Source organism: Aedes albopictus, chromosome 2, assembly GCF_035046485.1.
Source record: "Aedes albopictus strain Foshan chromosome 2, AalbF5, whole genome shotgun sequence".
Classification (NCBI taxonomy): Eukaryota; Metazoa; Arthropoda; class Insecta; order Diptera; family Culicidae; genus Aedes; species Aedes albopictus.
The window spans coordinates 264,525,438-264,550,601 of record NC_085137.1 but is presented as its reverse complement, the minus strand read 5'-3'; the positions used below and the strand labels follow the sequence as shown (position 1 = coordinate 264,550,601).

General features: G+C 41.9%; 1 protein-coding gene across 1 annotated transcript in view; it reads left to right on the top strand.

The window, feature by feature from the left end:
* The window catches only part of LOC109411792 (GPI ethanolamine phosphate transferase 1-like), a 206,913-nt gene that overhangs the window by 156,479 nt on the left and 25,270 nt on the right, over positions 1-25,164 (top strand). Inside the window, exons 10-11 of the mRNA XM_062851741.1 lie at positions 7,754-7,941; positions 8,004-8,197. Coding sequence (XP_062707725.1) covers positions 7,754-7,941; positions 8,004-8,197 — 382 coding nt within the window. The remainder of the gene's footprint in view (positions 1-7,753; positions 7,942-8,003; positions 8,198-25,164) is intronic.

Genomic DNA, 25,164 nt, shown 5'->3' with positions numbered 1-25,164 from the left:
CTGGAGAAATTTTCAGTGGATTTTTTTTGAAAAAAAAAACGGATCCTGAAGAAATTCCCGAAGTAATTTCTGGGGGAATTCCCGCAGGAATTCCTGGAAGATTTTAAGGAGGATTTCCGAAATAATTCCCGGAAACATTCTCGGAGATATTCCTAGAGGAACTCCTAGAAAAATTCTTGGAGAAATCCAGTCTGAAGAAATTCTTTAAGGAATTTCTGAGGAAAATCCCGAATTCATGGAGTAATTTCCGGAGGAACTCATCGAGGTATTCCTGTGGAAATTCTCGGAGGAAAGCCGGAGGAATTCCTGGAAAACTCCTGGAGGAATTCCCAGAAGGAGTTCCTGATGTGGGTCCTAGAGGACATCCTGGAAAATTTTCCAGAAAAATTCCCGGAGAAATTTCCAGAGGAATTCCTAGAGAAATTGCCGGAGAAATTCTTGGAAAAAAATCCGGAAGAGTTCCTGTAGAAATTCCCGGAGACATTCCCGGAACTAAACGGAGCAATATTGTGGGGTGACAAAATTTGTCAACAGGGGGTCAAAGATGGTGTAGCGAATAACCTAACGAATAAATCACGAATCAAAGACTCAACTATCAGACAGTTTTTAGCTTGCTGAAAAACTTTGTTGAAGACGGCATCATTCTATCTTATCAAGATTCTGGGATATAGAAGTTTGAACATTATTTACCTTGGCGCCACCTAGCGGACGATTCTCGAACCAAAGACGCCATTGCCAAATATTTCTTAGCCTGCTGATCAACTTTGCTTAAAACGGCATGCTAGTACCTCATTAGGGTATCGAGATATACGTGTTTGAATTTTTCAGACACAAGGCGAAACCTAGCGGATAAATCCCAAACAAAAGACTTTACTATCAGATAGTTCTGAGCTTGCTGAAGAATTTTGCCGAAGACAGCATCATTCTATCTTATCAGGTTTCTGACATATGAGGGTTTGAACATTTTTGACACAGGCGCCGCCTAGCGGCCGAATCACGAACCAAAGTCGCCGTTGCCAGTTAGTTCTTAACCTGCAGACCAAATTCGCCGAAGACACTATACTTCTCATCGGGATCTTCAGATATACTTTGCGCAAAGTATGTGGACAGTTTTGGTACCCCAGGACAATCCGGAATAACTCCGGAACCATGTGGACCAGGCACCCATGTCCCCGGCATAAAAAACTAGAAGAGTTTTCGGGAAATTGTGAAAATTTCATCAAAATCCATCGAAAAACAAAAAAGTTATGACCATTTTTTGGACTTTTCCGAAGGTGGAAAATGTACGTTGGCTGGATGAAGGTTAACAATGTTATAGTCGAAACATGTATTGAGACTGAACGTGATTTTAGCCACTCAGACAGCAATTAGTCAGCACCCTTTGTTGTTTCACTACTATTGAAAGTACTGAACCAATAATAATCTTATTTTGTAGGCATAATATACACATAATCAACTACCTTCTGTGAAAATTTCATGAAAATTGACTGAGAAATTAAAAAGTTATGAGTAGGCAAACATCGCAAATGAAAAACACGAAAAATATTCACTAACACTCACTTCTATCAACATTAGTAGCTTACAAACGAATGAATCATAGTTGATGAAATTTTGCAAGAAAGTTTCTTTATGAGTATCATGACTGCTAACGAAATTTTATAATTATCATCACAGAACTTTGAACTATAGCGTAAAAGACCCATCTATTATGTGAATGAAAATTGGTCATGATTGTAAAAAATGCTTAAAACCTCGTCTGTTTGTTTTTCATCCACAGTTGATAGTAATGCATAGATTTTTATGAAATTCGGCACAAATTATAAACATTAACCAAAGATGTTCGGCGAGTATGCGGGTGCTCCCAATGAAGTTGAGAGAACTGCAGTTCCACGTACCGAGTTTCCAATCGCAAGTCCTTTTTGTTCGCTGGGGTCGTTGCCGTTGATCTCGGTTCGTATTATTCTGTTGCTGATTTTCCGTTACAATGTTTTTTTATGGCTGGCTCGTAGGACCTGACACCAACCCCCTACTTTCCGGAGGACCATAGTGCACAGTTGAGCTTAGAGTCCTTCCCTGGCACTCGGACATAGATCAGCCGCCCCTAACATGGGGATCAGACGCTGTTGTGAGCCGCTCCTCCTGGAGAACAGACGCTCAGGTTTGCCGAAGCAAACCCCCCCTTCCCTGTCAGCCTACGACCAAAGTTCCCACCGGGGTTGGTTACCCGATCTTCCCTAAGGTTGCTCATAGTTTCCGGCCGGGACCGCGTGGAGGTAGGGTGAGTAGGTAGGAGGTACTTCAAGATTCCCTTACTTACCCTTACCGGTCAGGCTAAGGCCGGGGTGGCCTCTGCTGTACATAGTAGCCGCCTCCATTCCACTCGGTCCATGGCTGTTTGTCTCCAGTTCCGCACTCTGCGTAGGGTCCGCAGATCGTCCTCCACTTGGTCGACCCACCTAGCTCGCTGCGCTCCACGTCTTCTTGTACCGGTCGGATGACTCTCGAGAACCATTTTAGTCGGGTTGCTATCCGACATCCTGATGACGTGACCCGCCCACCGTAGCCTCCCGATTTTCGCGGTATGGACGATGGTTGGTTCTCTCAGCAGCTGATGCAGCTCGTGGTTCATTCGCCTTCTCCAAGTCCCGTCTTCCATCTGCACTCCGCCGTAGATGGTGCGCAACACCTTCCGTTCGAAAACTCCAAGGGCGCGTTGGTCCTCTGCACGTAGGGTCCATGTTTCGTGCCCATAGAGGACGACCGGTCTAATCAGCGTTTTGTAGATGGTTAACTTCGTGTTACGGCGAACTTTATTCGATCGTAGAGTTCTGCGGAGTCCAAAGTAAGAACGATTTCCTGCCACAATGCGCCTCTGAATTTCTCTGCTGGTGTCGTTGTCGGCGGTCACCAGTGAGCCCAAGTACACGAATTCTTCAACCGCCTCGATTTCATCACCGTCGATATGAATTCGGGGTGGCGGGCGCGGTGATTCATCCCTGGAGCCCTTTGCCATCATGTACTTTGTTTTCGACACATTAATGACTAATCCGATTCGCCTGGCTTCACTCTTTAGTCGGATGTACGTTTCCGCCATCGTCTCAAATTTACGAGCAATAATATCAATATCATCGGCGAAACCAAGCAGCTGAACGGACTTCGTGAAAATCGTCCCACTCGTGTTTATCCCCGCTCTTCTTATTACACCCTCCAAAGCAATGTTGAACAGCAAGCACGAAAGACCATCACCTTGCCGTAACCCTCTGCGAGATTCGAAGGGACTCGAGAGTGTCCCTGATACTCGAACTACGCACATCACTCGATCCATCGTCGCCTTGATCAACCGTATCAGTTTATCCGGGAATCCGTTTTCGTGCATAATCTGCCATAGCTGTTCTCGATCGATTGTATCATACGCCGATTTGAAATCGATGAACAAGTGATGTGTGGGCACGTTGTATTCGCGGCATTTCTGCAACACCTGGCGGATGGCGAACATCTGGTCCGTTGTAGCGCGTTCACCCATAAAACCAGCCTGATATTGCCCCACGAACTCTCTTGCAATCGGTGATAGACGGCGGCATAAAATTTGAGAGAGTATCTTGTAGGCAGCGCTCAGTAGTGTGATCGCGCGGTAGTTCCCGCAATCCAACTTGTCGCCCTTTTTGTAGATGGGACACACGATACCTTCCATCCATTCCTCCGGTAATACTTCCTCCTCCCAAATCTTGGTAATGACCCAGTGTAGTGCTCTCACCAGTGCTTCTCCACCGTATTTTAGAAGCTCGCTTGGTAGCTGATCTGCTCCAGCGGCTTTGTTGTTTTTCAACCGGCCAACCTCCTCCTCAATCTCTTGAAGGTCAGGGGCCGGAAGTCTTTCGTCCTGTGCACATACTCCTAGATCTGTTACCACGCCACCTTCGGTACTTGCAACGTCGCCATTGAGGTGCTCATCGTAATGCTGCCGCCACCTCTCGACCACCTCACGCTCGCTCGTGAGAATATTCCCGTGATTATCTCGGCACATGTCGGCTTGTGGCACAAAGCCTCTGCGCGAGCGGTTCAGCTTCTCGTAGAACTTTCGTGTGTCCTTAGCGCGGTACAGCTCTTCCATCGCTTCGCGATCTCGTTCTTCCTGCTGGCGCTTCTTCATCCGGAAGACTGAGTTCTGCCTGTTCCGCGCCTGTTTGTAACGTGCCTCATTCGCTCTCGTACGGTGTTGCAGCATTCTCGCCCATGCTGCATTCTTCTCGTTTTTCAACTGTTCACATTCGCCGTCGTACCAGTCGTTTCTGTGATTCGGAGTCGCGAAGCCTAGTGCTGTAGCCGAGGTACTACCTATGGCGGATCGGATGTCCCTCCAGCCATCTTCAAGTGTAGCTGCGCCAAGCTGCTCTTCCGTTGGTAGGGCCACTGCTAACTGCTGCGCGTAGTCTTGAGCCACTTCTACGTTACGAAGTTGCTCGATGTTGAGCCGCGGCGTTCGACTTCGACGCGTGGTGATAACTGTCGAAAGTTTTGAGCGCATGCATACAGCGACTAAGTAGTGATCCGAATCTATATTCGCACTGCGGTATGTGCGGACGTTGGTTATATCTGAGAAGAATTTACCGTCGATTAGAACGTGGTCGATTTGGTTTTCTGTTTGATGGTCGGGTGATCTCCAGGTGGCTTTGTGGATATCTTTGCGGGGGAAGAAGGTGCTTCGGACTACCATACCACGGGAGGCTGCAAAGTTTACGCATCGCTGGCCGTTATCATTCGATACGGCGTGCAGGCTGTTTCGCCCGATTACCGGTCTGTACATTTCCTCCCTTCCTACCTGCGCGTTCATGTCGCCGACAACGATTTTCACGTCACGCGGCGAGCAACCATCGTATGTTTGCTCTAACTGCGCGTAGAACGCTTCTTTCTCGTCATCGGGTCTCCCTTCGTGTGGGCAGTGGACGTTGATGATGCTGTAGTTGAAGAAACGGCCCTTAACTCTCAACATGCACATCCTCGCGTTGATCGGCTGCCACCCGATCACACGTGGTCGCATCTTGCCCAACACTATAAATCCTGTTCCCAGTTCATTGGTGGTGCCACAGCTTTGGTAGAAGGTAGCCGCTCGATGCCCGCTTTTCCACACTTTCTGTCCAGTCCAACAAAGTTCCTGTAACGCCACGATGTCGAAGTTGCGGGGATGTAGTTCGTCGTAGATTATCCTGTCACATCCTGCGAAACCTAGTGACTTGCAATTCCATGTTCCAAGTTTCCAATCGTAGTCCTTATTTCGTCGCGTGGGTCTTTGCCGATTGTATCGAGTCGTATTTTCTCCTATGTTATTCGCAATGGGGATTTTTACGGGTGGCTTATTGGGCCTACGCCAACACTCCTGTCTCGCCGGAGGGCCATCGTGCCAGTTCTGTTTAACGTCCCAACCAACACTGGGACGACCACGCTGATGGGGCTACCACCTTGGATCTAGCTGGGCGTGGTGCAGCGTTTCTTACTCAGCCGCTGGATGCCAGAACAGACGCTGTTTGAGCCGCACCTCCTTGGTGAACAGATACTCGGATCGTACCTCCTCAATCTAGCTGAAGTCAGAAGGACAACAGTGCCCAGGCTGCACTACCAGCTAAGCACACAACTCTTAGCTGGCGGTCTTTGTCATCGCTTGACCCGTGGAAGCATGAGGTAGGAACTTGTGAGGACCAGAGCTATATTGGATGCTCTCCTTATCGACTCACCGTTTTGCAGCCCCATCTTTCTTATTCTGAAAATGCATATTTTTTAATGACGTGGGCTGCGAGATGTTCGATTCTCGCAGCTATTGAGAGAGAGGAGTCATGTCTAGACCTGCGAACGGGTCCTCAAGGGCAGATTATATAAGCTTGGTTTCCAAAGAAGTGATCCAAAAATAGTAGTTTACACAACAAGGTGCAGAATGAAGATTTTTACAGCACGAGTCGTACATTTATCCAACAAGGCTTGCCGAGTTGGATAATTACGACGAGTGCTGTAAAAATCGAGTTCTGCACCGAGTTTCGTACAACGTTTTTTGCAATTTCATGAATTACCACTTGAGGATAGTTTTTAACAAAAAATGTACATCAAACTGCACGCTGATGTTCATAGCCATGTTTAAGAAAGTCTGGTCATAGCAGGTTATACTGTGCAGTTGTCACAATTTTTCAATGCTGTATTCAAAAAATATCAAGAAGTTTATCAAAACTGAAAACAATTCTGTAATGGTTCATTACGCAACGCAAATCAGTGTTGTAATAAACCATTACAGCACTGCTAATTTGGTGTGGGAAAGTAGGCCTTTTCCTGTCAGATTTGCGTGAGGTAAAACAGCGTATTACGATGAGAAATTGCAAAATAGTAGTTTACGCAACAAGGTGCAGAATGACGATTTTTACAGCACGAGTCGTACATTTATCCAACGAGGCTTGCCGAGTTGGATAATTACGACGAGTGCTGGAAAAATTGAGTTCTGCACCGAGTTGCGTACAACGTTTTTTGTAATTTCATAAATTACCCTTGAGGATAGTTTTTAACAAAACTTTTTCATCAAACTGCACACTGATGTTCATAGCCATGTTTAAGAAAATCTGAACATAACAGGTAATACCGTGCAGTTGTCACAATTTTTCAAAACTGCGTCCAGAAAGCATCAAGAAGTTCATCAAAACTGAAAACAGTGCTGTAATGGTTCATTACGCAACGCTAATCAGTGCTGTAATGAACCATTACTGCACTGTTAATTTGGTGTGGGAAAGTAGGCCTTTTCCTGTCAGATTTGCCTGAGGTAAAACAGCCTATTACGATGAGAAATTGCAAAATAGTAGTTTACGCAACAAGGTGCAGAATGAATATTTTTACAGCACGAGTCGTACACTTATCCAACGAGGCTTGCCGAGTTGGATAATTACGACTAGTGCTGTAAAAATCGAGTTCTGCACCGAGTTGCGTACAACGTTTTTTGCAATTTCGTAAATTACCAATTGAAGATAGTTTTTAATTAAACTGCACACTGATGTTTAAGCCATGTTTAAGAAAGTCTGATCATGGCAGGTTATACCAAGGGTTATACAGTGCAGTTGTCACAATTTTTCAAACCTGCGTCCAGAAAGCACCAAGAAGTTAATCAAATCTGAAAACAGTGCTGTAATGGTTCATTACGCAACGCAAATCAGTGCTGTAATGAACCATTACAGCACTGTTTACTTGGTGTGGGAAAGTAGGCCTTTTCCTGTCAGATTTGCGTGAGGTAAAACAGCCTATTTCGATGAGAAATTGCAAAAAAAGTTTTACAGCATCGACGTGGTGTTCGTGGGCTCTGACGTTCACATGGCCGATGCGTAAGATTGCAAAGTTGGGTCTTGTCATTTGGTAGTCGCAAGGGAGCGCCAGCGTAGAGTTGTTAGCTACAGCAATAATCCAAAAAATCACGAAAAAAATAAACGATAAAATTTTTCAAACGCGTCACACAGCAGTGCTGCCCGTTTTCCAAAATTTCTTTAGTCCATTTCTATGATACAAAAATTAAAATTCGTTTACTTTTGTCAAGTGATTAGTGAAATAAGGGAGTAGGTAGGAGTGAAGCACCTCCAGATTCCCAACTTTCAAACACTTATTCTGAAAATTCATATTTTTTCAGTTGTGCCCCCTTTACAGAAAAACTGACGATTTACGATTTTCCAATATGAGGGTAGACTTTTCATCAACATACTTTACCTAACAACTTTCAATTTTAACTCTGTTCTAGGTGTTGGCATTTTTTCAACGTAGCGTACTCAGTTTGTTTTTGGTTGGCAATACACTGTATTTAGTTTATCATCTAAAACGGCGTCCCGGGAGCAGTTCTGTTTTCCTGTTAATGTCGACCAATATTGCTTTGGCTATTTTTCCAATTTTGCCAGTCGTTGAAAAAGATTCAAATCATCCATGGTTACTGTAAGTTGCTTAAATCTATTTATTTTTCAGTCTAGCGTCTTAATATGTATATTTACTTACAGAGTATCCGGTGTTTTGTTATGGTGTATCGCTAATGTATTCGTTTTGATGAAGTCCACGGAGAATAATATATATCGAAATATGCAGAGTGTTATATGTCTAGTCCTTACTGTTAATTTGCTTATATCAATCTACATGATAGAACATGGAATCAGCATGTGCTGGTTAAATTATGTATCGTCGTGGATATGCTTTGGTAAGTATTTTTTTTTTGCCTTCGTCGTACACCAAGGTACATCGGAAGGCTATATGTTTACTTCAAAAACGAAAATTGATTCTGCGATATTTGCCAAAAAAACGATCGCCAGAATGGCAAACGCTGAAACCCTTTTGCCAGAATACTATTTGCTAGAAAATACCATATGCCAGAATGTACTGATCCCCGAAATCTTTAATTTATTTTTCTAAGATTTAATTCAAACTGAAAATGTGATTGTTCAGATTTTTTATTCAGCTCAGTTCTTTAACATAAAAATGTCGTCAGTTTGTATCTTTCACAATAATTCAATTGCTTTGAACTGATAATTACTTCGATGTAACTAGGCCATAAGTAATTGTACGGTAAAAAGATTGCTAGCCGAAAGCCATTAGGTTGAATGATCAATGGGTTGAAAAGTCCACAAATCGCAACTCAGGAAACGGGACAGTTTTTAAATTTGTAAGATTTTCTAATAAATAGCTAATTCTTCTACAATATTAATATTCTACCGTAATCCACAATTTATGACAAAACCTAGTCTAACAGTGAAACTAGAAATAACAGCCTATGTTTAAAAGAAGGAAAATTGTTCTACATATTTGAACATCAGATGCAGTTCCTACGCAAAAAAAAAACTATTTTTTACAGTAAGGTTATTCTTTCTAGTTTCACTGTTAAACATTTTTTTGCACAGTAACTGTGAATTATCAACCGGTTTCAACCAATTTCTACGGGGATTTTGATTCATTGTTTCCGGAGTTCCGCAGTTATGGCCATTTAAGTGTTTCGGACCAGCTTGGAAAAGATCCTGGACAGACCACGAATCGAACTCGTCATCCTCAGCATGGTCATGCTAAACCCCTTTTTTTGCTTTTTCGGGGGCATAACAGGGCCAAAATCATTTGTACATTTTTACATTATCCAAAAGATTGAACATTAAGGTACTTAACCATACAAAAATAGTTACAATTAATCAACGATAAAATTCAATTTGATCCATAGTGAGCTTACAGGCAGCTGCTATCCGGACCAGGGTTGCCATAATGCCAGATTTATCTGGCACTGCCAGATTTTCAAGAGGCAAAAAGACAAAAAGAGAAATCAGCGATTTTGCCAGATTTTTATTTTCAAAACAGATTATTGATCAACGGAATTCCACCTTGGTGTTTTGAAAGTTTATCTTTTCGACAAGAGAATTTTAGTCAGCTCAAAATTACGTATGCGTTTTTATCACAATTATTGCGCCAAAATCGCGAGCAGATGCGTTGAAATTTACCATGCTTCTTTTGTCGTTAACTTTCTTGCACATTCAAAGTATCAAAGTCGGTTGCCTGATACTTGTTTTTCAGCTGACTAAGGCTCAATGAATACTCGTAAAACATACATTTCAAGATATGTTACGCAGCTTTTGTACAATTTGATTATTTTTTAGTGTTTTTGGTGGAAATTAGATTGGATAATCTCGATCGAATTTGCATTCATTGACTAAGAAATAACTGAGTACGTGAAGGGATGAATCGGCAATGTCATTCTTGTTTTGAATATTCAATGCGGTAATGGTCAAGTTAACACTATTCTTTCTCAATAACTGTGGTTTGTACACTCAGAAAAAAATTTAAACTAAATAGTATACATCCCATGCTAAATCATTTTCTCCTAGTTGACCCTAGGCTTCGTTTATATGCAGGCTATACTGGCTCAGTTTAACTTTGATTTAAACGTAACCTAGTATAACACCGGTATATTAAAGCTTGTTTAACGCGGATTTACTTAAATATGTATAGGACAGATATATTTTTGTATCTTATCTTAGGAAAAAGAAAAAAAACATTGAGAGATGTAACTCTGTTTTATTTATTATTAAATGAAATTATTGTAGTTTCCTCGGAACGGAGCCGGTGGGCAGCAGCATAGTGACTTAGGGGTTTTCGAAAATTTCTGGATAAAACTTCGTCATCCACATTTTGATTTCTGGCATGCAGATCGCCAGAATCTCCGGAAGCGTCCCAGAAGCCTCGCTTACGCACGAAAAAAGCCTTGTACGATCGAATTTTGGATGGGTGTTCTGCTCAAAACGCTTGGGCATCAGCGATTCCTCCTCTTCCGGATGATTAGCGTGCGCTCCATAGTCTACTGCATCATTGTTCTCGCTTTTGCCGTGGTTTCTCCGGAACGCCTTTCTCGATGCCTTGCGCTTCCTATTATTACTGATGATGCATCTTATGCGCTCCGGGATGATCATTGGATTGTTGCACTTTCGGATGCGGCAGGTTGCGCCCTTCAGCGCCAGCGGACGATCGATTTTAGTGGGGTGGATGATTGACTGCACTCGTGATGTTACTCGGATTCCGGTGGAGGCTTTTTAATTCGGATGCGTTTTTCTTCATGTCGATGCATTTGCAGTAAGCCTAAAATTTGTTACAATTTTACAAGTTTTTACAAGCAGATTTGACTGAAATTAACTTTCTTCGGATAAATTGTTCTGATGCTTAAAGAATTCCACTAAAAAAGTGAAAAAATGACTCGTTATTTCACCAAAAATATTGAAAATAGAGATGTTACAACTTTTTTTGGCCGCGATCAGAGCAAAAGTTTTTCGACTAACATGGGCTATACACAGAATAAAATACTGTCTCGTTAATTTGCCTAAGTTTAAATTATTAAGTGATATCAGTATACTTTTTAAACTGGGACACGTGTAAACTTCGTAAATGACAAAAATGATTATATTTTAAACTAAACAAGATTTGTTTCATTTCAGAGTGTACGTTGAACACAATACAAACGCTTTTTTTGTAAATTCATACTTCACATGGAATTGTTTTTGACAACATCCCCTGCTGCCATCAAATGTTTTCGAGAGCATCTAATAAAGTAATCATTTAATTGAAAAACAACATTGTTTATTTTTAAAATTTTGAAGGCAGTAAAAAAAACAATGTTTAAGATTTTCATAGCCACGACTAGCGCCAGATTTTGCCAGATTTTTTATTACTGACTTGCCAGATAAGTTCGAAAAAATAGTGGCAACCCTGATCCGGACTGTATCCTCATCGATGAGCTGTTGACGCTCATTTCCATCGCTGATCCATTCGTATGTAGGGATACTCACGCTCCTCTTCACACAAGTTATGTCGGGAACCGAGGTGCGACTGCAATCACTTTCGCTTGCAGAAGTGTTGGTCGCGTTCGTAATTTCAGGCATCGGTTTGCTGACGGCTGAAACAACATACCGGTGTTGCTTCACCTCATTCTTCTTCGCCATGTTTCTCGATTTTTTATTGTATTGTATGTAACAGGTACGCCAAGCGTATGTTACTATGTAAATCGACACTGATTTTTTCATTTGGGCCTAACTTACATTTTCGATTTCTCTTCATCAATCCCCTCTTTGTGTTATCACAGAATGTGTATTGAATTTTCCAAAGATTTTTTATTTGAAATGCGAAGAAGATGACTACATGTTGCTATAGAAACAAAAAGAATATTCACTTAACCAGACTTGACAGAAACTCCCTCGCGAGAAAATGAGGAAGCGATTTTGGCGATATTCTGAGGAGTGAAAATAAAACTCAGAAATCACAACGCAAATCCTCAACATCACCGAGCTTGCCGCGCAGCGAGGAGTTCGTCCAACACTCATAAGTGCTTGTTGTGTTTCTCACGTCCCCTCACACTCAAAAAGCTCTCGCGAGTTCCACTCCCATACAAAGAAAGACTCTCGAGGCGAAAATCGCACTCAAAAAACCGAAATAATCATCGGCTCTTTTTTCGTTCCCCTCTTCCTCGCTCAGTTTTTATTGCCTCTCTGTTTGGGGTTCGTTCGCTCCCTCGCGACGAGGCAAAAGCAAAACACCGCTCTAGAGCATGTTGCAAAACTCTTTTGATTTCGAGGAGGATTATCAAGCCTGCACTTAACAGCGTAAACTGATGAAACTGTTTAAACTTCGCGATCATTAGGGCAATCTTTGATTATTTGATTCACAAAATCATGAAACATTTCAAATAAGCAGAAAATCATGGCTTACGCAGCAATTTAATCTGTTTAGTGAGTACCCCCAATGATTTTGTTTGTTTTGATCAAGTTATTAGCGAAAGAGAGAGTCGACGAAGAGAAATCGATCAAGTTAGTTAGGCCCTTATGAAAAATCATTGTCGAAATATAAATTTGTCTAATCATTTTATTATTATACATAAATGACGTTGTCCTTAGAATTAAATATAAATGAATTAGTAATTTGTTCCGCTTAATGAATTGCAACCGTTCAAACTTGCTTGCACGTCACTGTAAAGAAAGAAGGCTTTAGAAAGGAAACGATAAAACTGCGCCTGGGAGGTAGGCAACTGAAATACAGCATTACGCAATTTAATTCGCGAGGTCAAGGAGAGAAATTCTCTTATTAACGGATCAAAACCGAAGGTCATTTTCACTTCGTGTCCTTGGATTTGATGGGAAAGTGGGAAGGCAAGATCTGATGCAGCCTGCATGAGCGAGATGCATTTCAATCAGAGGAGTATTAATAGATGATTTCATCTTATTCGTTCGGCTGAAGCATTTCCGGCTAAACCTAACTTTCGAGGATTCTTATCTGAGGACATTAGAGTCACTCGTTCATTTGCCTGGAGACTCGAGAACGTTAAGGAAGTGTGGCTCTGCCAATAACCGCGGTGATCGAGGAAGTGATGTTCAAAAGTCAGAAATCTTTCGAAGTGCTAATCCCCCGTGTTTCATTTCAGTAAACTGTGGTCGAATTATTAAAGACAGTTTCACTAAGCTAGTTACGTTTGTGAGCAGAAGAGCAAGAATAGAAAGGTAGTGTGATTCTATAGAAAACATGTGCATGCCATGTGCGGTGTCTAAAGATTCCTTTGTCGTGCAGCCGTGCGACGGCTTTCTGTGTCCTATTTAGGAACCACCGTAGCCACAACTCTCCGTCGAGTGCATCCGTTGGCAAATTTCCTGACCAACCGTCAACCCACGGTCAGAAGGGGCCGAATTTGATGATGAACTGAAATTGTGAACTAGAATATATGTTTATTTGAATTCTAAATTAAAAGCGTTTTATATCCCTATCCGTAAGTCTGGTGTGGGTGAATTTGGAGACTGTTGGACCTTTTCAAGGAACGCCTTGAACTAACCATAGGTTGGGTCTCATGCTGGGCAATCATACCTTGGCGATTGGTCCTCATTAGAGGTGGCGCCTAAGCCATTCGCTTAACAAAACGGAAACAGCCCAACAGTCCATTTGTTTAACGGGTGGTCACTAAATAACGGGAATACTTTGAATGTGCTCTTAAAAATATATGATCTTTAAAAATGGCAATCTGAATGTTTACATATGTTACATACGGTTTTTGGTAAAGCTAGGCTTGAAGTATCCTTGACTGAATTTTACACGCATCGAGAAATTTCTTGCGATCTGCGTACTACGCATAATAACCAAAATGTGTTATTAATCCTAAAAGGGATACCTTCATGGCCTCAGTTTCGTCACCTCGCTGAGTGTGCTCCATCAAGACGAGCTCGGAAAGGCGCCTGGGGTCCAGGTATCCCTTTTAGGGTTAAAGATCCCTTATGTTTTGATGCAAACAATAAATGTTTTATAAATGCACCGACGTTTACGATGTCACTTGAGAAACTTTCGCATACATTTATTCTTCTTCTCCACCCTTAGATTAAAAAAGGTGTGTTTTACAACAATAAATTTAAATAAAAAAAACAGATTAATCCACTCCTCTCCTCTCCTCTTCTTGGCGTAACGTCCTCACTGGGACAAAGCCTGCTTCTCAGCTTCCACTTCCACAGTTTTTAACTGAGAGCTTCCTCTGCCAATGACCATTTTGCATGTGTATATCGTGTGGCAGGCACGAAGATACTCTATGCCCAAGGAAGTCAAGGAAATTTCCTTTACGAAAAGATCCTGGACCGACCGGGAATCGAACCCGTCACCCTCAGCATGGTCATGCTGAATACCCGTGCGTTTACCGCCTCGGCTATATGGGCCCTACCACCTTGTGGTGATATTGCCTTTCTCGTCGAATATGCACTCACGATCTTTCTGTGTAGGGCTGCAAAACGGTGAGTCGATAACATAACATTGCGAATAACAAAGGAGAAAATACGACTCGATACAATCGGCAAAGACACACGCGACGAAATAAGGACTACGATTGGAAACTTGGAACATGGAATTGCAAGTCACTAGGTTTCGCAGGATGTGACAGGATAATTTACGACGAACTACATCCCCGCAACTTCGACATCGTGGCGTTGCCGGAACTTTGTTGGATTGGACAGAAAGTGTGGAAAAGCGGACATCGAGCGGCTACCTTCTACCAAAGCTGTGACACCACCAATGAACTCGGAACAGGATTTATAGTGTTGGGCAAGATGCGACAGCGTAAGGATGTGCATGTTAAGAGTTAAGGGCCGTTTCTTCAACTACAGCATCATCAACGTCCACTGCCCACACGAAGGAAGGCCTGATGACGAGAAAGAAGCGTTCTACGCGCAGTTAGAGCAAACATACGATGGTTGCCCGCCGCGTGACGTGAAAATCGTTGTCGGCGACATGAACGCGCAGGTAGGAAGGGAGGAAATGTACAGACCGGTAATCGGGCGAAACAGACCCCGAGTAGAAGTAAAAATCAGAACAATATCATCATTTGATATTCCTCAGTGAAGTACTCAAGATCATAATTAGCTATTGGTTTGTTTGACATAAGAGATAAAGGATCAAAAATAAGATCAAAAATTAGTAATTTTGATCTTGAGCAGTATTTTTCAGATTTCTCAATGATAAATGTTCTATTGCAGAATATTAATACAATTTACACCCAAAATTTGTAAACTGACGTAATGTTATGGAAAATAAAATTGAATTAAGGCTATTTTGCATATTTTCCTAAACTAAGAGAGCACTTTTCTCTAGATGATTTCACATTTCATGCTCTTTCTCTGAATTGTTAACAAAGCTAGTGATCCAAACTTTAAAAACGACATGCGTAGAATCATGTTTGGTTTATTTTGCGCCTAAAACAGGACGAATTTCCACCAATAGGACGCAATCAGTGAAGTACTAGATTGTTGTAATGAGCTGATTTTTTGTATGGTGAGAAGGTAAATCTAGTATGTACTTCACTGAACGTGCTCTATTGTGAACTGTCGCCCAGTAAAGCTTTGGAAACATTTAGAAGATCGTAGTCGTCACGACTGTCGTCTGTTCGTATACCCCATGCAGAATCGCTAAGCAATTCGTTGGTTGAAACTCAAAAAGCTTGTATGTTTTGTTGAATCTAGAATCAAACGGTCCGTTTTTCGAAATGGACGTATTTTGATTAGCGGGCCGATAATGTTTCCAAAATGCCCGGTGCTTAATTTATTGGATTCGTACCACACATGCAAGATTGACATCAAGGTCCAGCTCATGTTGTCATCGGACTCAATTGGAAAGCCTCTGCTGGTTTACTCACAGTGAAATAAAATAATTATAAACTGGGATTAAGTAATCTATCAGATAGAATTAATATATTTTCATGCCTATTTTAAAGAAAAGCAAATACCGATTATATGCAGAGTAATCGGCACATACTCTGTTTTTTTTTGTTCAATTGCCGCATCCATAACCACGCTTATTGAAAATGAAGGCCACTTCTACTTCCTTTTTGTCCCAGTGCACGTTTGTAAAATTTGTGGTGTACATAATGGAACATCTATTTATTATGTAACGCTAAATTCGATATCTTTGAACTCGGTGGTTGGTTCATTAGGATCTGGCGGAATCCATAATGTGGTTTTGAATGATAACTCCAACTTTTTTGTATGGGCCGTAACGCTAGGCTGTATTCCCTATTCCCCTGGAGCGCTACGGAATGTATTGAACTCCTATCTCCTGAAGCGTTACGTTATTTGGGGGCGGCGCATAATGAAAGTTGAAAACTTAATAGTTATTTATGTAACGAGTTGCAAAAAGTCGTTTTTTTTCAGCACGAGTCGTACATTTATCCAACGAGGCTTGCCGAGTTGGATAAATACGAAGAGTGCTGAAAAAATCGAGTTTTGCAACGAGTTCCATACAAAATTTTATGCAATGATTTTTTTCATTATACAACTCATTTGAGTTGCATAATATTCATAATGCAACCCAAATGAGTTGCATTATGAACATTATGCAACTATTTTTCATTATGCAACTCATTTCAGTTGCATAATGAACCAGTTCGGAAAAATTGACCATTATGATACCGAAATGAGTTATATAAAATAGAAATTATGATACTGAATTGCATAAAATAGTTTTTATGCGCAATGTTGGGCAGCGACATTTATACAGTGGGTTGCACTAGGCTTTCCAAAGAGCAAATTAAGTACTAATTTTGAAATCATATCACTATGAGATATTGAGCAGATATTTGGCAACTTTTTGAATAGCTCATCAATATCATATTAAGATAAGACATCAAAATTTGATCGTTTTAAGATATGATTATGATATTCACGTCTACCCGGGACTGCACGCCGTATCGAATGATAACGGCCAGCGATGCGACTTAAGAGTGAAGCTAGGCGAATCGGATTAATCATGAATGTGTTGAAGACAAAGTACAAGATGACAAAGGGCTCCAGGGAGGAATCACCGCGCCCGCCACCCCGAATTTATATCAACGGTGTTGAAATCGAGGCTGTTGAAGAATTCGTGTACTTGGGCTCACTGATGACCGCCGACAACGACACCAGCAGAGAAATTCAGAGGCGCATTGTGGCAGGAAATTTGTTGTTTTTCAACCGTCCAACCTCCTCCTCAAGCTCTTGGTGGTCAGGGGCCGGAAGTCTTTCGTCCTGTGCACATACTCCTAGATCTGTTACCACGCCACCTTCGGTACTTGCAACGTCGCCATTGAGGTGCTGCCGCCACGTTTCGACCACCTCACGCTCACTCGTGAGAATATTCCCGTGATTATCTCGGCACATGTCGGCTTGTGGCACTTAGCCTCTGCGCGAGCGGTTCAGCTTCTCGTAGAACTTTCGTGTGTCCTTAGCGCTGTACAGCTCTTCCATCGCTTTGCGACCTCGTTCTTCCTGCTGGCGCTTCTTCATCTGGAAGACTGAGTTCTGCCTATTCCGCGCCTCATTCGCTCTTGTACGGTGTTGCACTAGGTGTTGCAGCATTCCCGCCCATGCTTTATTCTCGTTTCTGTGATTCGGAGTCGTGAAGCCTAGTGCGCATTGGCGTAGCTAGCGGAGGTTCCAGGGGTGCCTGGCACCCCCTAGAACAAATTTGGCCAGGGCTGGCATTTCCTCACTCACTGCGCGCAATGCGCAGTTTCTAAAAGCAAAGCGCACAGAGCAGGTGGCTACGCAATGAGAAATAAAAAGAATGCAGGGAGCAAACTCACACGCAGAGACCAATTTGCCATTACACACTGCGTCATTTGTTCTGCTCACTGTGAAAGAGTTTGAAAGTAAATTGACAATGAGTGAGGCGAAACGAAGTGAAATCAGAGACAAACAGACGTAACACTGTCGAAATTTGCTTCCTAAGGTATGCACACAGCAAAATCTAGCCACCGCATTTTGGATAGAAATTTCTCTATTTTCAACGAATCGTGGCAATCTCTGGCGCAAATGAAAGCTTATTGTGTAAGGAATCGAAAAATATTTACTTCGGGATATATTTTGACATTGTGTTTAAAATAGAGTCAAGGGAACAAGAAGTCCTCGAAAAATTTTTGCACAAACGTGCTGAAAATCTGACAATGTACATTAAAGCGACCGTCCCCGCAGACCTAAGTTAGCTTTCAAGTATTCGGTTCTATACATCATTACAATCTGGAAAGGTTGCAGATCAACTTAAGAGCAAGAAAAAATCGAAGTTTGGCAAGAAATACATAGTTTGGTCAACAATATGAATTTGTGGTTTGAAAAACCGAACTTTTAGAAATACATGTACAGCAAATCATCTTTTTCACTACGGGAAATGTCGGGAAAAATGGCTGGCACCCCTTATTCAAAAGCTTAGATATTGTGTATTGATTTGAATTGATTTATGTCCTCTGTTTTTGGCGGAGAATGCTTGCATTTGTATGCAGAAAACTATGTAGAAATTGTACTGCATTTTTCCAAAAAACGTAAAATCTCATACACTTCAAAACTCAACCCAATTGAAAAATATTGAGTAACCGTGAATTGGAACCTTCAAAAACTGTCAAGAACGACAGCTTTCATCGAAAAATAAGATTGATTTTGACACAAAGGTGGTAAAAATTTCTTGGCATGCGGTCGAAGGTACTGTGCAAAACTTTACGGAAGGACTCAAGCTCAAAACTCGAGATGACGGATATAACAAGTCAAATCAGCAATGTCTTGATGTTGATTTGAAGTAAATTAATGCTTTTTTACGATGAATTGCTTTTGGTTTGGGAACAAGTTGGAATGAATTATTACTGCTTGATTTTCTTTGGCCAGATTTTGCTGTGCGCATACCTTATATTTGTCAAGATCCTAATTGCTTTGAGAATTGATGTTTTCGGTAAAGTTGTTAGGCTGATCAAAGACCTAAAAATAATGGATCGTTTGATTCAGTATTCCACCACTAGGTGGTGCTAGAGGTCAAACAAATTTTATATTTCATATATCTCAGCACTCTGATCACTTAGAAAGTTGGCGTCTTCGGCCAATGTTGTTTGGTACGTCAAGGGCTCAAAGTAAATGGACCACTTGTTTCGAAACTCCGCCACTAGGCGGCGCTAGTTACACATTTGCAAGATCATGCAAATGATTGATTTTTTTCATTGAGTAGTCAACATGCTGTAATTTTGTTTTCTTTGAACATATTCAAGTCAAGTCAAATGTTTTACAAAGGCCAATATGTTAGCCGTGAATGTAAATTTCATTTCATTCGGTTCAATAAATTCTGAGATATAGCAGTATAATGAAAAATACTCAAATATGAATCATTCAACTAGAATCGCTCTAACTTCATGTAAAATTATCCAATCCAGCTCAAATTTGTACCATTTAGAGCTAACTAGTTGTGCAATAAGCGATACAAATTTGAGAATTTTTGGTGCACTCTATAAAAAGTTACAGCTTGTTGAATATTTTTGCGATAAATAATGAAAGTTGTATGCTTCTTCTAATTCAGGGGTTCCAACCTTTTTGAGGTGGCGACCCCCTTTAAGAATTTTGAAAACTTCTGCGGCCCAATGATTTTTTTGAAAAAAAATATGAATCGTTTATTCACGATACCGAGTTATTTGGGTACAGTGGCGTAGCCAGAATTTTACTGTGGGAGGGATTTTCGACGATCAACGATACTTTTTTTTATTTGACACACACATTTCGTAAACAGTAATGTTATGTACATTTAATTTGAGTGAACTTAGAAAAAGCGGCGCAGCCGAAAAAATCTTCCTTCTGAATGCGTTTTATACCAAAAATTTGTTCCTCAAATTGTGGCTCTTGGAGGTGGCGGTTGAAGGTTTGGTAGTGGTTACCCTAAAAATGGAAAGTGGTTTAACGAATGTCTCGCTAATCCCTGTGTTTTCCAAGCCACTCCTAGAAATAAGCAAAATTCGTAATTCTCCTGGAAACATTCTGAAATATCCACAAAGACAGTTTGACGACAAACTACAACAGAATTCATATTTTTTTTTGCTTTTTAAGGTTGGTGAAATTTATTAAAAAATGGAGTACTCTAGCCAATACTACCATCAATTTGTTCTGAAAAAAAAATACGCTTATGAGTATAAAACAACATTTTCTTATCAAGTCAGAATAAAACTAATTTTACAATTTCTGTAAAAATAAATCTTAAATATTCACTAAAAATACTATGAAATGACAACACTTTTTTTGGTAACACCGTGGCCCCTCTGGGCTAGCATCACGGCCCCCCAGGGGGCCGCGGACCACCGGTTGGGAACCCGTGTTCTAATTGATAACTAGCGCCACCTACTGGCAGAATATTGAAACAATTTACCAATCAACCGAAAGGCCAACCCTTGCTGTACTAACATACTTTTTAGCACATAATTTTTACCTTAAAATTGCTCTAACTTAGTAAAATCTTAACCGATTTTAATTCTCTTGGCTCGGTTGGATCGGGATTTTTCCCTAGTTTTGACGGTCCAAGGATGGATTGGATTGGACAAGTGGTTCCGGAGATATTCCGGATACCGTTGGGGTAATAGATTATCTTGGACCAGAGAACTCTAGAATTTGTCATCAGCTTGGTGGTTTTCGTATTATTTCTAGGCTATTTATCCTACAAAAACTCGGTAGAATGTTTCGACAATATCCAGAAGCATTCATAAACTCTCGGGGAACCACCTGGCCACGTTACAGATTCCACGCCTCCAGGGAAGTGGCCAATTACCGACCTGAGCCAAACCCTAACGTGCGACCTATCAAACTTCATAAATTTTCAGTGCCAACTCGTTGGTGATCATTACAAGGATGACCCTTCTTTGTGGAACCACTTGACCATGTTCCGGACCAGTGAATCAAAATTCAACCATCGCGCAACAATAATGACAATGTCGCAACCTGAATGTGTTGCGACACTCTACCTAATGCGACATAGGTTTGTCCCAACTTGAACAGAATAGGATAAAGATCATGCAGCACGAGTTTCGAGTCAGTAAACACTGCAACGCTGCTGAAGATGGTCATCAAAAAGTTTCGATTTTGGGTTGGTAATTATTGATTATTCACGAGGTGAAAAGTACGCCACAAAATCAGCTCCCGTTTTGTCTGCAACAAAAAAAATCGAGATCATGTCATTATCTGTTACCGGTTGGGATAAAGAGTAATCGCTGCACCTTCTTTGTTGCTTGTTTTGTGCCTCTTTTGTCTGACAATTCTCTTCACTGTTCCGGACTGAAGGCCACGCCCCCGGGGAAGTGGCCAATTACAGACCTGAGCCAAACCCTAACGTGCGACGTATCAAACATCATGAATTTTCAGTGCCAGTTCTTTGGTGACCATTACAAGGATGAACTTTCTTTGTGGAACAATTTGGCCATGTTCCGACCTAGAGGCCATGCCCCCGGGGAAGTGGCCACTTACCGACATGAAACAAACCCTTGCATGCGACCAATCGAAGTTCTTGAATTTTCAGTACCAGCTTTTTGGTGATCATTACAAAGTTGACCTTTTTTGGTGGAACCATTTGGCCATGTTTCCGACTAGAGGCCATGCCCCCAGGGAAGTGGCTACTAACTGACCTGAGCCAAACTTCATGAATTTTCAGTGCCAGCTCGTTGGTGATCGTTACAAGGGTGACTTTTCTTTTCGGAACCACTTGACCATGTTCCAGGCTAGGGGCCATGCCTTCAGGGAAGTGACCACTCACCTACATGAAACAAACCCTAGTATGCGACCTAACAATCTTCTAGAATTTTCAGCGCCAGCTTGTCGGTGACTATTACAAGTACAACTTTTCTATGTGAAACGACTTGGCCATGTTCCTGAAGTTCCTTTAGGAATTCTTTTGGATGTTCCTTCAGAAATTCCACTGGGGTTCGTTCCCGAAATCCTCTGAAATTTCTTTCAAAAATTTCACTGGAGGCCCCTTCAGTAATTCCTTTGGATGCTGCTCCTGGAATTTCTCTGGAAGTTCTTTTAGTAATTCTTCTGCAAGTTCCTTCAAGAATTACTGAAGAACTTCCAGAGGAATTCCTGAAGAGACTTCCAGCCAGTGAAATTCCTGAAGGAACTTCCAGAGAAATCTTGAGGAATTCCTAAAGAAATTTCATGATCAATTCCTGAAGGGGTTTTCAGTGAAATACAAGAAGGAACATCCGTAGAAACTTCCTGAAGAATTCCTGAAGGAACTTTCAAAGAAAAAAAAAATAAAATCTAGGAGAACTCCCGAAGAAACTCCCTGAAGAGTTTATGAAGAAATTCTCAGAGGAATTCCCGAAGAAAACTTCAGAGGAATTCCCGAAGGAAATTCCAGAGGAATTCCCGAAGGAAATTCCAGAGGAAATCCCGAAGGAAATTCCAGAGGAAATCCCGAAGTTTCCTCTGGAATTTCCCTCTGGAATTCCTCTGGAATTTCCTTCGGGAATTCCTCTGGAATTTCCTTCGGGAGTTCCTCTGGAATTTCCCTCTGGAATTCCTCTGAAATTTCCTTCGGGAATTCCTCTGGAATTTCCTTCGGGAATTCCTCTGGAATTTCCTTCGGGAATTCCTCTGGAATTTCCTTCGGGAATTCCTCTGGAATTTCCTTCGGGAATTCCTCTGGAATTTCCTTCGAGAATTCCTCTGGAATTTCCTTCGGGAATTCCTCTGGAATTTCCTTCGGGAATTCCTCTGGAATTTCCTTCGGGAATTCCTCTGGAATTTCCTTCGGGAATTCCTCTGGAATTTCCTTCGGGAATTCCTCTGGAATTTCCTTCGGGAATTCCTCTGGAATTTCCTTCGGGAATTCCTCTGGAATTTCCTTCGGGAATTCCTCTGGAATTTCCTTCGGGAATTCCTCTGGAATTTCCTTCGGGAATTCCTCTGGAATTTCCTTCGGGAATTCCTCTGGAATTTCCTTCGGGAATTCCTCTGGAATTTCCTTCGGGAATTCCTCTGGAATTTCCTTCGGGAATTCCTCTGGAATTTCCTTCGGGAATTCCTCTGGAATTTCCTTCGGGAATTCCTCTGGAATTTCCTTCGGGAATTCCTCTGGAATTTCCTTCGGGAATTCCTCTGGAATTTTCTTCGGGAATTCCTCTGGAATTTCCTTCGGGAATTCCTCTGGAATTTCCTTCGGGAATTCCTCTGGAATTTCCTTCGGGAATTCCTCTGGAATTTCCTTCGGGAATTCCTCTGGAATTTCCTTCGGGAATTCCTCTGGAATTTCCTTCGGGAATTCCTCTGGAATTTCCTTCGGGAATTCCTCTGGAATTTCCTTCGGGAATTCCTCTGGAATTTCCTTCGGGAATTCCTCTGGAATTTCCTTCGGGAATTCCTCTGGAATTTCCTTCGGGAATTCCTCTGGAATTTCCTTCGGGAATTCCTCTGGAATTTCCTTCGGGAATTCCTCTGGAATTTCCTTCGGGAATTCCTCTGGAATTTCCTTCGGGAATTCCTCTGGAATTTCCTTCGGGAATTCCTCTGGAATTTCCTTCGGGAATTCCTCTGGAATTTCCTTCGGGAATTCCTCTGGAATTTCCTTCGGGAATTCCTCTGGAATTTCCTTCGGGAATTCCTCTGGAATTTCCTTCGGGAATTCCTCTGGAATTTCCTTCGGGAATTCCTCTGGAATTTCCTTCGGGAATTCCTCTGGAATTTCCTTCGGGAATTCCTCTGGAATTTCCTTCGGGAATTCCTCTGGAATTTCCTTCGGGAATTCCTCTGGAATTTCCTTCGGGAATTCCTCTGGAATTTCCTTCGGGAATTCCTCTGGGATTTCCTTCGGGAATTCCTCTGGAATTTCCTTCGGGAATTCCTCTGGAATTTCCTTCGGGAATTCCTCTGGAATTTCCTTCGGGAATTCCTCTGGAATTTTCTTCGGGAATTCCTCTGGAATTTCCTACAGGAATTCCTCTGGAATTTCCTACAGGAATTCCTCTGGAATTTCCTACAAGAATTCCTCTGGAATTTCCTACAGGAATTGCTCTGGAATTTCCTACAGGAATTCCTCTGGAATTTCCTACAGGTATTCCTCTGGAATTTCCTCCGGGAACTCCAATGGAATTTCCTACGAGAATGCCTCGTGACCTATCTTTGGGAATTTATCTGGATATTTCTTCGGGAATTCTTCTTGAATTTCCTCTTGAATTTCCTTCGGGAATTCCTCTGGAGTTTTCTTCGGGATTTCCTCTGAGAATTCCTTCATAAACTCTTCAGGGAGTTTCTCAGGGAGCTCTCCTAGATTTTATTTTCTTCTCTTTGAAAGTTCCTTCAGGAATTCTTCAGGAAGTTTCTACGGATGTTCCTTCTTGTATTTCACTGAAAACCCCTTCAGGAATTGATCATGAAATTTCGTAAGGAATTACTCAAGATTTCTCTGGAAGTTCCTTCAGGAATTTCACTGGCTGGAAGTCTCTTCCTGGCTGGAAGAACTCTCTTCCTGGCTGGAAGAACTTTCCTCTGGAAGTTCTTCAGTAATTCTTGAAGGAACTTCCAGAAGAATTACTAAAAGAACTCCCAGAGAAATTCCAGGAGCAGCATCCAAAGGAATTACTAAAAAGGCCTCCAGTGAAATTTTTGAAAGAAATTTCAGAGGATTTCTTGAACGAACCCCAGTGGAACATCCAAAAGAATTCCTAAAGGAACTTCAGGAACATGGCCAAGTGATTTCACATAGAAAAGTTGTGCTTGTAAATGTCACCGACAAGCTGGCGCTGAAAATTCATGAAGTTTGTTAGGACGCATACTAGGGTTTGTTTCATGTAGGTGAGTGGCCACTTCCCTGAAGGCATGTCCCCTAGTCCGGAACATGGTCAAGTGGTTCCGAAAAGAAAAGCCATCCTTGTAACGATCACCAACGAACTGGCACTGAAAATTCATGAAGTTTGGCTCAGGTCGGTTAGTAGCCACTTCCCTGGGGGCATGGCCTCTAGTTGGAAACATGGCCAAATGGTTCCACCAAAAAAGGTCAACTTTGTAATGGTCACCAAAGAGCTGGCACTGAAAATTCAAGAACTTTGATAGGTCGCACGTTAGGATTTGGCTCAGGTCAGTAATTGGCCACTTCCCTGGGGGCGTGGCCTTCAGTCCGGAACGTGACCAAGTGGTTCCACAAAGAAGGGTCATCCTTGTAATGATCACCAACGAGCTGGCACTGAAAATTCATGAAGTTTGGCTTAGGTCGGTTAGTAGCCACTTCCCTGGGGGCTTGGCCTCTGGTCGGAAACATGGCCAAATGGTTCCACCTAAAAAGGTCAACTTTGTAATGGTCACCAAAGAGCTGGCACTGAAAATTCAAGAACTTTGATATGTCGCATGCAAGGGTTTGTTTCATGTC